Source organism: Lichenostomus cassidix, chromosome 14 (assembly GCF_008360975.1).
Source record: "Lichenostomus cassidix isolate B80296 chromosome 14, HeHo_3.0, whole genome shotgun sequence".
Classification (NCBI taxonomy): domain Eukaryota; kingdom Metazoa; phylum Chordata; class Aves; order Passeriformes; family Meliphagidae; genus Lichenostomus; species Lichenostomus cassidix.
This window is the reverse complement of record NC_139495.1, coordinates 8,653,355-8,667,255: the sequence shown is the minus strand read 5'-3', so window position 1 is coordinate 8,667,255 and position 13,901 is coordinate 8,653,355. Positions and strand designations below refer to the sequence as shown.

At 44.0% G+C, this 13,901-nt stretch overlaps 2 protein-coding genes and 1 long non-coding RNA gene across 4 annotated transcripts in view; 2 read left to right on the top strand and 1 right to left on the bottom strand.

Moving 5' to 3' along the window:
• Positions 1-350: 350 nt before the first annotated feature.
• On the bottom strand, positions 351-4,573 carry CEP20 (centrosomal protein 20). Its single transcript, XM_085074783.1, has 5 exons — positions 4,460-4,573; positions 3,841-4,038; positions 3,175-3,259; positions 2,154-2,290; positions 351-836 (listed from the first exon to the last, which is right to left on the bottom strand). Exons 1-5 carry the CDS (start codon positions 4,485-4,487, stop codon positions 760-762), a joined length of 525 nt encoding a protein of 174 aa, XP_084930909.1. The 5' UTR covers positions 4,488-4,573; the 3' UTR covers positions 351-759.
• Positions 4,574-4,680: 107 nt separating this feature from the next.
• On the top strand, positions 4,681-7,091 carry LOC146430802 (uncharacterized). The gene is made up of 3 exons (XR_014855114.1): positions 4,681-6,285; positions 6,575-6,736; positions 6,952-7,091. It is a non-coding gene; the product is annotated as an uncharacterized LOC146430802 (long non-coding RNA).
• Positions 7,092-7,821: 730 nt separating this feature from the next.
• LOC146430801 (multidrug resistance-associated protein 1) overlaps positions 7,822-13,901 on the top strand; it is a 47,567-nt gene continuing 41,487 nt past the window's right edge. For both annotated transcript variants that reach the window (XM_085074777.1, XM_085074776.1), the window contains exon 1: positions 7,822-7,977. In XM_085074777.1, the coding sequence (XP_084930903.1) occupies positions 7,930-7,977 (48 nt within the window). In that variant the 5' untranslated portion in view covers positions 7,822-7,929. The remainder of the gene's footprint in view (positions 7,978-13,901) is intronic.

Here is a 13,901-nt window from a genome sequence, read left to right as displayed (position 1 = left end):
AGTTCTGGGAATCAGTAATCTACTATCAACTTTATTTTTAGCTTTGCCTAACTTTGTATTTCATGTTGTTTGGGAAAAAACCCCAGAAGTTCCTTTCACTCCCATATACCCAGTGTTACACCATACAATTTATAGCAACTCCAGATGGAAAAAACCTCCTCTCATTTGTTTGCTAGCATGAAGATAAATATAGTCCCCATTTCCGGAGAATTAAAAACAACTATCCCTCTAAATCACTTCAATTTTCTGTTCAAATTTATTTTCCCTTACTTATCTGAAACTTGCAGCTTCTTTTTAAAAAGAATGATTAAAATGTTTTAATTTGAACACTCTCAAAATACCACACAGAATAAAATTGAGAAATTTTATTTAGAAACAGGAAAAACACACAAAGATGTTAAGTGCAGCCATGATAAGTCATTATATAAAAATTTATTGGATAAACACAGTACATTCAGGTGCTGTAAGTCATTATATAAAAATTTATTAGATAAACACAGTACATTCAGATGCTATTCTAGACACAGGATTCACTAATGTGACTCCCTGTACAGTTTTCCTTCTATCAGCACTGAGGAAGGAGAGCCTGGCTAACATTTTTTTCTCTGACGGTAAGTATGACCTTGTAATCCTGTCTCATGAGTAGAGGTTACAAGATAAAATGGTCCCATGTGATTTATTGGAGAAATTCATGCAATGAAGAATGTCCTAAATTAGATCTGACAGACCTTGATACAAGAAATTAGCAAATGAAAGATATCATCTCTTTATACTTTGTAAAATAAGGGGCTCTTCGATGCTCGTGACAGCTGTCCTTCCTGGTTCTGGAATTCTGTCTGAAAATGAAATGCAGACAAAAATATTCTCATGCATCTGGAAGTCCAAGGTGTAAGTGTTATTTTCTACTATTATTAACTTTGATACGCAATATCATCATAGGGAACTCAGGAAATTTTACAGATAAATGTTTCCATGCAGCTGTAAGAGATAAAAGCTTTGCATCACCAAGATTAGATTTCAGACAACTTCCAATTCACCTGCAGTGAATGAGCTAAAGAAACACCATATTCCACATGTTTTATCAGGATCCCCGGTCTACTGGAATATTCATACATCTAAACAAGCAAAATAATTTCTAAAATGAAAAGCAAGTTAGATGTTAAATAGGAGATGTGGAAGGTTGAGTTTATGAATGGACTTATTACTTGAATATGCAGCCTAATTAAAAGAACTGGATAATTAGTATTTTAAACCCACGGCCTTTAGATGTCCAGTAACACATTTCACAAAAACATGGAGAAAGTAATTTCAGAATGTATTTACTTTAAGGTTAAAAGCCTTGAAACTGATATGCATTTGTTTAGTTCTAAAAGCAATGTGCTGTTGTGTCTTATGATTAATCCTGCATTTGGTAACTAGCTCTAACCAATTAAATCTCCATGTAGAGTTATATTGGAGTTAACAGGGCAGGGTGACCCTGCACAGTCAACAGAAACAAAAGTATACTCTAAAAACAGTTCTCCTATACACTCAGTTTGTTTTGAAAATGGAGAAATTTCTGATAGGGATAATTGTTTTCTAACAAAGAGGTAATTTATAGCAGTTTGGGTATGGAAATTTTGTTTCTTCAGCCCCCTCTTCTGGCAGAAGAAAACCAGCATTGTTTCAGTGAATTACATGTTAAAAAACTGTAAGTACTTCTTACACTTTTTAGATATCAGTGAGATTTCAGGCCTTGTACTTCTCAAATTTTTGGATACAAACCAAATAGTTCATAGTATTAACAGGAGAGTAATAAATTTCCACACTAAAAATGAAGCAATAAGCCACTTGATCACTTATTTAAACAAAGGCACATCCACAGGTAGTTTCAGGAATCATAGATGGGTCTTTCTTGAGTTGGATGTAGTAGGACCTTTCTTACATGAACAGCTGAGCAACAGGTATGGCCAAGTCATGCAGCTTAATGGTATTTTTAAGATATAAACACTGTTCTACTGAAGACTTTTCCTTACAAAAGGGGTGTCAGATGAAAGCATTCCTTGCACAGAGAAGGAGGTACACTGTGTCCAGCTGCATGCTTATGCTGTTATAAGCATATATAGGAAATCTAGTTACACATAGAAGTTCTGCAAAAATGACATTGCACCCACCTTTTTGATTTCTTTCTGTTGGTGGTTTGCCACGGTTCTGCTTTGGATAATTCAGTGAAGACACTTTTGGAATGATATTCTGGGTACGTTCTTCATCACCACGTAAGAAATGAGAGAGAATTCCATAAAGGAGAGGTCTGTTTGAGAAAGAAATTACAAAAGTAGCCTATAAAAGCTATGAAATACTGAACATTAAAAATACACCCTTTCCCCAGAACTTCTTAGATCTTAAGATTTACTTCCACAATATGTACAGATTTCTTCAATGATTTAGGACACGTTATGCCAAGTATCATTACATAAATAAACACAGACCTAAGCTCCCCCTGAACACCAACACTCCCCTAAAAAGCCTGGACTAAGAGACACTCTCCACTGCACTCCAGGTCCCCTGGCAGGCGAAGAACCAGAGCTTGTTTAGCACAAGAACACAGATCCACATTCTCACTCATGGATCACAAGGATACACACACTCCCAAAGGATCAGACTTTGGTGGGCTATAGGCTAGTCCACCATGGCACACCCCAAACTTGGCTCTTCCTAAGCACCTCACAGATTCATACAATGCAAGCTACAGAGAATGCTGAACATGTCTGAACCTACTTCAGCCCTCAGCTCATTGGTGGAGTTGTATTGGAGCACTGTGACTTTATATCTAATCTCATAGTAATCTTTTTATTGCTCCACACAGCAACTCCCAGATATGCAGAGAGCAGATCTATTTTGTATAAAACACAGACAGTACTCGTGAGAGAGCTGTGTTTTGGTGTGCAAGGACACTATTTGGAGAATGCCATCATGTTGGCAGAATTGAATGTCAGTTTGGAGTATGTCTGAAAATAGCCCCATGTTTGGCATCATGAAGCTGAATTCACATCAGAGCAGGCGTGGGAGCAGCCACATTTCAGTTGGTGAGAACATTTATATGGGATTTATAATAACACTAAGTATAATATATATACTGCTATACAGAATATAGAATGTACAGAATATACTGTGAATTCCAAAACTCCTCCTTACACTGATTTTCCACTTGCATCTTCAACTATATTCAGCTCTTTGGCAAGAAACTGTCTATCCAAGGGCACTTCAGGCTGGCCGGATTCTGGAAAAAAAACCCCAAAATTTCTAAGACTGGTAAAAAAACCATCACCAATTAACAGAAGATTTCAAAAAAGCACAAGGTCACAGACCTCCCTTTTAGACTATCAATAACTAACAGTATATTGTAATTCCAGGGAACTCACTTAAGCATTAGTGATTCACACTTGTGTAATTTACAATAGCACATTACAATTTTTGTCTTCACTCTGAAAGAATCTAAGAAAAACATTAAAGAAGTCTTACAGTATAAAGATAAATTCATCAGGTAAACAACTCTTTCTTTAAACTACTACTCTCAGACATTTCAGGACAGGTATTTTGAGTTTGCACGCTTCTATCAAGTTTCCTTGTTCTTGCATCAACTACTTTGTCAAACAATTCACCTCAGGGGTAAAAGGGCAGAGACTAATTTAATGATTTGGCTTAATGCTGCAAGCAGAACTAGGGAGAGGTTGTTTGTACCCTATTAATTCCCCAGAGAAGACAAGATTATACAGCTTGTCACACTAATTCCATAATATCAATTGATACCAAGCAATTACTGATTACTATTCCAGCGATGACACAAATTAATCCCAATACCTGCCATCAGAACAGATGCCGTGTATTTGTATCTGTTGTACTCCAGGTACTCCCGAATGAGCTCATTGATCAGCAGGTTCTCCCGGGACAGCGTCGGCCGCGGCTCGCTCCGGTCCTCCAGCGCGTTAAACACCTCAGCTCTGATCCTCGCTTTGATCTGGCCAAGAGCTCCTCTTTTTTCCAGCGTATCCTTTAGAACTGTTCCCACAAGAAGACGCGTTAATGTAAAGCCCAGCGCACCCCAAGTTTCCCACACAAACAGGGTTTGGCGTGTCCCCAGTGCCACAGCGATACGGTATCTTATCGCAGCGCCCACCAGGCTGGGCACGCCGCAGATAAAAGTTAGGCCTTCAGAGAAGTCACAAATAGAGTATTTTTTTTAGTGGCAAGCATACGTTCTGGCAGTTTCAGAAGTAGGATGTTACTGCACCAGGACGTGTTTAATACGGAAAGATACTGAAATACAGCCCGCCGTACATGACGAGGGCAGCGCCGAGGGTCGGGGGACAGCGCCGAGGGACAGCGGTCCCCATTAGCGCCCGGGGCGGCTCTGAGAACGCTCCGGGTGCCCGCGCCGCCCTCCCGCCCTCCCGGCGGCCCAAGACAGCCCCGGCCCGACCTGCTTTCAGCTCCGCCACCGTCGCCATGCCCGCGCCGGGACCCGGATGGCGCCGCGCGCGCAGTGCGCAGGCGCGGGCCGGGCGGGAGAGCCCTGAGGGGAGAGCCCTGAGGGGACGGCAGGGGCTGGGCGGGAGAGCCCTGAGGAGAGAGCCCTGAGGAGAGAGCCCTGAGGAGAGAGCCCTGAGGGGACAGCCCTGAGGGGACAGCCCTGAGGGGAGAGCCCTGGGGAGAGAGCCCTGAGGGGACAGCCCTGAGGGGACAGCGTGGGGCCGGGCGGTGGCAGCGCCCTCAGGGGACAGCGCGGCTCCCGCCCGGCCCCTCAGGGCGGGGGAGCCCCAGGGCATCCCTCTGGTGCCAGCGGCCGCGGGCAAGGTCGTGCCGGGATAAAATAAGCAGCATCAGCAGCGCCGCCGTGCTGCCCGTGAGCTAGCGCTCGGTGTCCTGCTGTGCCCGCCCGCAGTCCAACCCTGCCAGCTGGGCGGAACGTCAGGCTTGCCGTGCTTTACCCCTCTGTAATTGAGAGGTTGTCAAGGATTGAGGAAGGGAACTTGGAAAATGAGCGAGAATTTCTCCCATGTGTGTGGCGGAGGAGTTTTGTCCCGACTCCGTGAAAGATGTGCTGTTAATTAAAAGGACTCGCCAAAGATGAGCTTCTAATGCCAAGGACTTGCCAAAATGTAACTGTAGACGGGGTGTTTTGCAAGCCTGAGGATCCCTGGCGTGTCTGGAGGCTTGTGTGCGTGCTCCGTGTTGCTGGGATGAGTCAAGGGTGTTTATTTTATCAATGCTTTAAGTATTTCCCAAAGGAAACGCAGCAGGGGTGGGTGAACAAACTGGATTTGCCATGGTCTAGATGGAGTAGCCTGCTGGGGCTTGAAGGAAAATGTGAGTCGTCTTAGGCAGTAAAGCCTAAGACTCGCAAGACTTAAGTGTGTGGGCTGGGGGGGTTATTGGGATTTTTTGTTCTGTTTGTTTTTTACATTTCCTCTCTAAGCAAATATTTATATGACGACCTTCCCAAAGCATCTCTGGAAAGAGGTCAATAAATCAAATTCAGGAAAAGAAGAAGCGATGGTGAGGTGCATGTGTTTCCTTAGCCCAGCAGTCGCTCTCAGTGAGTCACAGCAGTTCGTGCCTCTGTCCCCCTGCCCGCATCCCTAGGGCGACTCCGGGGACAAACAGCTGCTTATGTTTAATGTTAGGGCATTTTCACAGTCTAAACATGTTGCTCCCCATCCTTCCAAACTTCTCCATGATGTTGTGAGTCACTCTTCTATCACACCTGACTTCCACCTGATAAGTTGTTGCAGTTTTTCACACTGTATTTCCTGTCCGGCTTCAATTTGTATCCTACCAAAAAAAAAAAAAAAAAAAAGTTTATATAGAATTTCGTGTGGCTCTTTTTTCTGCTTGCAAGGGAATCCCTTTTTAAAACAAGATTTCAGTTTCTATTTCTTGTATTAATCTCTATTTTAAAAGATGCAGTTACAACAATGGTTTGTGAAATCCATGTCCAGTGACTTTCTGGTACTCTGACACCTTGGTTTTGTATCCCAGTTCTGGGCTTGTGTCAGCTCTGGTTTTCTCTTCCACAATAAATATTTTGAGTCTGTTACATTTTTCTTCTGAACTCTTCTGCTTCCTCTCACGTTAATTATTTACTCTGTATTTTGACTGTGCTTTGCTTTATAAGGAAATAGAATTAATTAGAAGAGAACTAGTTTGAGGTGGAGATCCGAGTAGTATTTGAGGAGAAACATCATTAACATGGAGCATGACGACTGGTGACATTGGGACAGTCTGAGGCTGAAAGAAAAGTATTTGGTATGTATAACTTAAATTTTGTTAATCTTTTAGCTTACAATAATATCTTGAGAAAAACGTGGGTAAAAATGTATTTTTCTAGACACTGCTCACTTCATGCTTATTTACTGTTTTCTGTATATAAGGGGAATCATACATGAGTGTTTTGCTGTTCTCTTGCAATAGTATAGAGATTTTAACATGGCATGAACTAAGGTATGGGTTAAACTGACAAACTCGTAGAACTTCTGACACCCAATGTGTGTGGTTTGATCTTTCTGTGATGATTCTGCTCTGTTCATCAATGCAGATGTGACCTGGGTGTGGGCTGAACTCAGGTGTTGCTGCTGCTCTTTGACAGCTGACACGCTGAGAATGTGAGAGCCGGGGGGACAGACCAGAAATATTGCAGTTGGATGGACAATCTGGCCACCACCAGCACAGCTCTGAAACTGCAGTTTTGAAACTGCAGGTGAGTAAAGAAGCAGTCTGTGATATGTTTTTGTACTTGTGATGTCTGGTTTTAAGTTATTAATTAAACAAAGGAGACCTGTCTCTTTTTAACAACTTTGTCCATTACCGTATTTGCCATGGATGGACAAGAGCATTTTAAATTGAGGTTTGTGTGATTAAAGATTTCAAATGTCACTGTAGGGTAGTATGTAACCACCCTGCTATTTCCTGCAGCATATGATGCCATTCCATATGTACCACCATACTCCAGCTGGTCTATTCTGGTACAGTAGTCAGCCGAGCTGGCTGGATTTAACGGATGTATTTTAAACAAGATGTGAAGACTGCACCGTGAGACACAACTCAGTGCAACCACAGGGCTGTGCAGTTAGCTCAACTAGTACATATTTTGATGTAAACCTGGTTGTGGATGAAGTAATTTTGGTTCTGTTCATGCTGGTCAACTTGAACTAGTTCAGGGCATTGAAACCATTGAAACCGTGAAACTGGTTCACGGTGAGAAGTGAGCTATTTGAAGGTGAGCTTAGGCTTTCCCTGGGGCCTTCCCCGAGGACGGTGCCCTGGCTCAGTCCTGCGGGGCCCGGGTGCCGGCGGGGCACTACGGTGCCTCTCCTCGGGTGGTACGTGGGGACCCTGTGCTCAGGGGCCGGAGCAGTGCCACGGGGAGGGGGATGCCGTGATGCCCGCCGCCGGCTCCGGTCCAGCCCGGCGGGCAGGTGCGGTGCGGGTGGGAGGTGCGGGACCCTTGGAGGCTGCTGGGGCAGCTGATCCGGGCAGGCAGGCGCTGCTGCGGTGTCCCGGGGGCAGCCATTCCGCCCCGGGAACGCTGCTGAGGGCGCGGGACATTTCTGCGTTCAACAACGGCACGCGTTGGGCTCCGGCCGAGTCTCCTGGGCCCGTCCTCGGCCCGGCCGGGGAGGCGTTGGTGCCCCGCGGGACGCGCAATCCCCCGGCGTTGATGCTCACCCCCGGTCCCCGCACGCGGCGCTGAGCGGCCGCCCCCGCCCCGCCGAGGCGGGGCTGCGCAGCGCGGGCGGCGGCGGCGCCGGGCTCGGCATCCTCGTGACGCGGAGCCAATCAGGGCTCCGAGCTGGCGCCGCCGGCCCGGCCCCGCCTGCCGCCGCCCGGGCACGGAGAGCTGCGGACGGGGAAGCGCTGCCGCGGGAGCCCGCGGTAGCCTCGGCGCGCCCCATGGGGATCGAGAGCTTCTGCAGCGCGGACGCTTCCGAGCCCTTCTGGGTGAGCGGCGGGATGGGGCCGCGGCGGCGCGGCTCGGAGGCGGCTGCGGGTGCCGACACGGAGGGATGGCGGGGAGCAGGGTGGGACGGGGATGGTGGCGGAGCCCGAGGGGACTGCGCCCGGCAGTGGGGAGCGGGAGCCGGAGCCTGCGCTGCAGGCGCTCCCCTGGGCAGAGCGCGGGGGCTGCGGTGCGCCCCGGCCGTGCGGGGCGTGAGCACCGGCGCGGAGCGGCCGCGGGCCGGCGGCTTGTGTCCGCCTGGGCGCGATGTCCCCAAGGCCGGGTCGCAGAGCGGGCGCCGGCGCGCCTCGTGCCGGGTTTCCGGCAGGGATATGCTTGGAGGGTGAACTGGCGAGGGGCTGCCTGCCCGGGAGACTGGGAAGGAGTTCCCGAGTGACCGGAGCAGCTCCTCTGCCCACCCCGTTTGGCCGCTCGGCTGCGTTCCTCGGGGCCGTGCGGTAACAACAATAACGGTGTCTGGCGGCTGCCGTCACCCGAGAGCGGTGTGCACTTGGAAGGAGGCCACAGACGCGCTTTCTGCAGCTTTATCGCGTGTTTGTATAGAATACCGTCGCTCTTCCTTAACGAAGAGCGGTGAGCACAGGTGTTGCGTGTGAACTGAAAGGCAGCTGTGCGCGGGTGAGCGATATGGGGACGCTGCGGTGGGGTCTTGCTCAGCTGAGACACGGGCTCCTGTGCGGAGGCACGCGGGTCCTGACAGCAGCGAGGCACCTGGGAGAGCAGGACCGGAGGAAAAATTCATCTCGGGGGAAACTGGTTGTATGTAGAACGAGGTTGTGTGGAGGAAGGGAAGAGCTGGAAGTTAAGAAAAAAATACGTAGATTGGGAGCTACTGAAGGCAACATAGGGGAAAAGAACTACTTGTGTATTCAGATATTTGCCAGATAGTGTTGAGCTAATGAGCTGTCTTACCATTTAAAAATAAAATAGAATCAGATGTCTCAATAAATACTATTGTATTTTGTCTCAAGGACCACTAAGATATTACTAGGCAGATACTTTTAAAATCAAGACTAAGACAGTTTTCCAACTGATCAAAAGTGACTCTGCTAACTTGCTTTTACATTGCTTATACTGATATCTCTTTTCTGCTATGTCTCAGATTTTTAAGAACTAGCTAAATTATGAGTTGTTATTATACATATTTTTTTTCCTCTCCTTCTAGAATGAGACTTTTTATTTGAAGGGCTCAAGAGAATCTATGTTTCAGAATTAGTTTGTGGAAAAACTGACTTGAGAGAGTAGTAATGTTGTGAAAAAGAGCTGCCAGCTCATTCTTTGAGCTGTGGACTTGTAACATCAGGTAGATGCAAGAAATTCATTTAGGATGTTGAACTAGTTTATATAGGATTTCTGATGGCAGATTCTTTTATTAGGAAAACTATTCTCATATTTACCACAGCCATTTCTGATATTTGTGGTGTGTCATAACTACTCCATACATTTTTTCCACTAGTTGCATTGATTCCCAATGTTTTGCAATTTGTCATCGTTCTCCAAATCACGTGGACTCTGCCTTTCATTTCTTCCAGCTTAAGATCCCTATGGGTGTGGTTGTTTGATTTCTGGATTCTTCTAATCCTGCAGAAGAGCAATTACGCATTTGAGTTGGGGTTAGATGTGCCTGGAAAAGTCTTCCTTCATGCTGAACTTGTCTGTTTCCTCTCAAACTCTTTCCACTTTGTTGTTGCATCATTCCCAGTAGGGGAGAGTAGTAATGCCTGTTTGGGTCCTTATGGGTACTCTGGCTGCTGCTTTTTCTGGCATTTCCATTATTGCTACTATTTGAAGCTGAAGTTGTAGGGGTTTTTCAGAAATTGTCTGTGTATATGCAGTGTTTACTGGGCTTTTAGATATGCCCTGTGATTGTGCTGCTGTTCTTCAGTGGCTTGTGGGCTGTGCTCTTGTGCTTCTCACAGCTGGGTGATAGCTGGATACACAGTGGCACGTGTTATTGCATTCTTGTGTTGGCTGCATGAGGTTTTTTTGGTTGGTCCTGAAGCCTTGCTAGTGGAGCAGAGGGATTTCTGGCAAACTCAGCTTCAAGGAGAAGTGTTTTCAGTTGAAGGTGATGCTGAGTTTGGGACAACTCAGTTTTAAATTGTGGGGAGACTGTGGCTGAAAGGACCTAGTGGACCCTTCAAACTGTATGCTAATCTTCTTAGGCTTTGCTGGCCAGGATTTTTCTTGTTTGTACACCCAAGGAATGTTATTGTTGAAAGTTCTTGTCTGAGAATTAAACAGATTGGTTTTATTTAATACTTACTCTGAAAGGTCAGGAACCCAAGGTAGTTTGCCATCTTCTTCACTGCATGTTTTTTTCTTTCTCATTGTGTAACCTATCTCTGTGCCCCTACTCAGTGTATTAACTTCATTGCCATGAGATTTGTTTATAGAACTTTACTGCATCTTGCTGCCTTTGAACAAGACTCCCTTTTTAGACAAGTACCATTTGCTTGCTTGCTCTAGCATCAACCCTTGCTTGCTCTAGCATCACTGAGTGTCTCAGAATGAATATTCCATCTGTAATATAAAGAAAGCCACAGCTGTGCAAGATAAAGTAACTATTTACTGATAGGTGTTGATGAAATAGAAGCTTTAGAAACCATAGAGGACTTGGGGTAATGTTTTGCACTACTTGCCTTCCAGTTCAGTGATTTTAAGGGCCTGTTCAAGCTGTAAAAGTTTAAAACTGACATACTGAGATAGCTTTGGCCAGAGTAGCACTGCTGTCTGAGTGCAGTCTAGCTTGTTTCTCTACCAGCACACAAAAAACAGAGGTAAAGCAGGGTGAGGAACACTGTGGTTCCAGGTAAGCAGGATAAGTGTCACAGTAGATGTAGAACTCACTGTACACTTTGGCCTCCTGACCTGACTGTCTGGATATAGACACACATCGGTTAGTGGTCTCAGTGCATTCACATTTTGAAATAGCCTGCTGTTTTTTCTTTGAATAAAATTTTGGTTTCCGTTTTTTCAGAACTTGTAAACTCTACAGTATCACATTTAGAGAAGTCTTTTCATGTTTGAAATTGCTAAAGGAAGAGGTTAACAGTTTTTGTGACACTTGGAGATTTCAAAGCTCTCAATAGAGCTTTTAGGAAAAAAGTGAGAAATATGCATCTGAAACTTTTGAGGTTCTTGCTTATATTTAAGGGAATGTGAGATAAGTGGCTTATATTTATATAAGCTCCTATCATGTTATTCACAGGCAGACACTGTGTTTTTTAAAGTTAATTTAGATAAAAGTTCTTTATTTCAGTGGGAATTTAGCAGATTTTCTTTTTCCACAGTTTTCTAGTTGGGCTTTTTGTTGTTGAGAATTGACTGAAAGCAAGTAACTGCATTCACTTCTAGGAGAAAAGCAAGTTTTCAGCTTCTCTGTTTTGTTTTGAGAGCTAGAGTCCTGTAATGATTCAAGCTATATCTCTGGCTATGTAAACCTGGCCTGCTTCTTCCCTGTTGGTTCAGAAAGCTTTTGTGAAGCCTCTTCACTGTTAGTAAAGGAATGGTATCACACTGTTCTAGGTTTAGCACTTCTTCATATGAAACCAAACTATAGAAGAAAAACAGAATGGTTGAGTGAAGGTGAGACAGAGCCTCACACACAAAATCTAGAGACAAACTTGGAGGAATTGGGCTTTGCTTCCTTTGCTACTGTATAGAGTTCTGTCTGAGGCTTTCAGGAATGTTTGTCTGCCTAAATAAATTATTTTCTTAGTGTTTCTCCAAAGACATTATGTTTTGTATTTGGTTGACATAGTTGTAGTGGGAGAGATCTGTAATGTAGCTTGATAGAATTTTATTAAGAAAAAATGTATTAATATTCTTTAATACATAACAGTTATTAGCTGACATTTCTGAAGTGATACTATGTGACATAAACAGCTGCTGTGCTTGTATTGTCTATGAGGATACTGGTAGTTTTACTGAAATAGACTTCTGAAGGAAAACCAGACTTCTTACGTAAAGAGCAATTTCATGTTCTGAAGATCTGTGGCTTGTGCTGTCACACATCAGATAGGCAGTACATTGGCACGTCTCTTGGAACCCTGCAGCTTTTTGCACTGCAAGATATGTCTTCAGTGCTTTTTCAGTGTGTTTGTGGCGCAGCTAGGGAGGGACTTGGAGGTGCTGTGAGAGAGTACTGGGTGAGCTAGATAAAATCTGTAAGTTCAGCCTCTGCTAAAGAGTGTGCAGATCAGGAAACTGCTTATATTTGCTGACATAGGAAGGTCATATGTGCACAGCATTTGGAACAGAGGAGTAGCAGAGTGTTAAACAAGAAAACCTTTACACAAAATGGTGCTTTGTTGTAATTAACAGCAGCTTGCATGATTCTTATGTCTTGGCTGTTGTGTTTTTTAGCAATGAAATAAGCCAGAGGCTTATTTGTCAGCTTTCTTCCATTTATGAACAAGGGTCTAAATGTGCATAGAAAAATTAAACTTAGATTAGAAATGAAACTGATATCGCTTGATCCAGAATAGATCAATTTAAGGGAAATACAGGGAAATTAAGCCTGATAATCTGTTGTTGATGGGGATTTTCTGAACAGATGACCTATCATTCTGCAGCTGTCAATTCAAGGTGGCTCAGAAAAGTTAAATGAGGGGGAAAAATGCCACAAAATGCTTGAATAACTCGTGCTGTTTCATGCAATTACAGTGCAGTTTACATTGAAACACTGTGCTATACTGGGACCAAGTGAAGGTCAGCCCGGGCTGTGCTGAAGTCACTCTGGGTCACATCTCTAAAAAGCCTACTGCTGGGTACTGACCTTTTGCTTACTTTTAATAGAGCCAGAATTCTTTGCATTACTGTTTTCTCACTCTTTGCATCTGTGGTAGCTTCAGATACAGTTTATCCCAACTTAAGCTGTTATCTTAGTCCCTATGTAAGATTATTACCCAGGTGTATTCTAACTTCTCAGTGATTTGAACTCAAGGTACAGGGTGTTGCTTTATTAAGCAGAAGTCCTGGATTTGGTGCAGTAAAGGAGATGAGAGCAGGAATCTTTTTCTTGTACCCTTTCAGGTAACAGTGATTTCAGTGAAAAAGTTTACAGAAGGGTAAAAACCATCCTTTGGTTCTGAAATTAGGAGTGGTAAATATTTTGTTGTCAAGTGGCCAAATGTTTTGTCATGGTACTTGCAGATATGGCAGGGTATGGAAGTGCTAGTCTATGGAGAGAGGCTAAATTTCAATTTTGCAAGTGGTAATAGAATCTGTGATATGTTTCTCTGACACACACAAAAAATTATCCATAGTTGGGTGGCTTTTAGCTTCTTAGATTACAAAGCTCAGCTCTTGTAAGTGCCACAGCTGCAGGTGCTCTTTTATCTGGCAGTTTGTTAGCACTTATTTTAGACTTATTTTGGGCTAATGGGGAAAAAAAGCAAAACATGCTTTTATCTTGGAATTTTACACACAGTTCCAGCTGATGCAGTGGTTTCTATCATAAAGGATCTCAACTCTTCATAAACATTAGGAAGTACTAATGTTTCGGTTTGGGACAAGGAAATACAGACACCTGATTTAAGTTCAGGACCAGTTATTAGAAGGTAGAGGCTTTTTCTTGGCTGTGTTAACAAGTCAAATCTGCATTATGTAAGTCATTACTGCTGAGAACTTAAACCATTAAAACCATTTATAACTCACTAAAACTATTTCTAATAGAAAACATCATGAGAAATTAAGGGCATTTTCCTGTCACTAGAAATACTTGCTGGTGTTTCCCCCTACCAAACTTCTTTATATAAATAATATAAAAATTTTAGGATCCTTGTTTATTATGTGATTATTGTTTTTTGTAACTTTTCCACCTCTTGCTCTAACAGTCTTGTCTTGTGACGACATTAAGAGACTCTTAAGAATAAATCTTAGATTTCAGAAATGCTTTGAA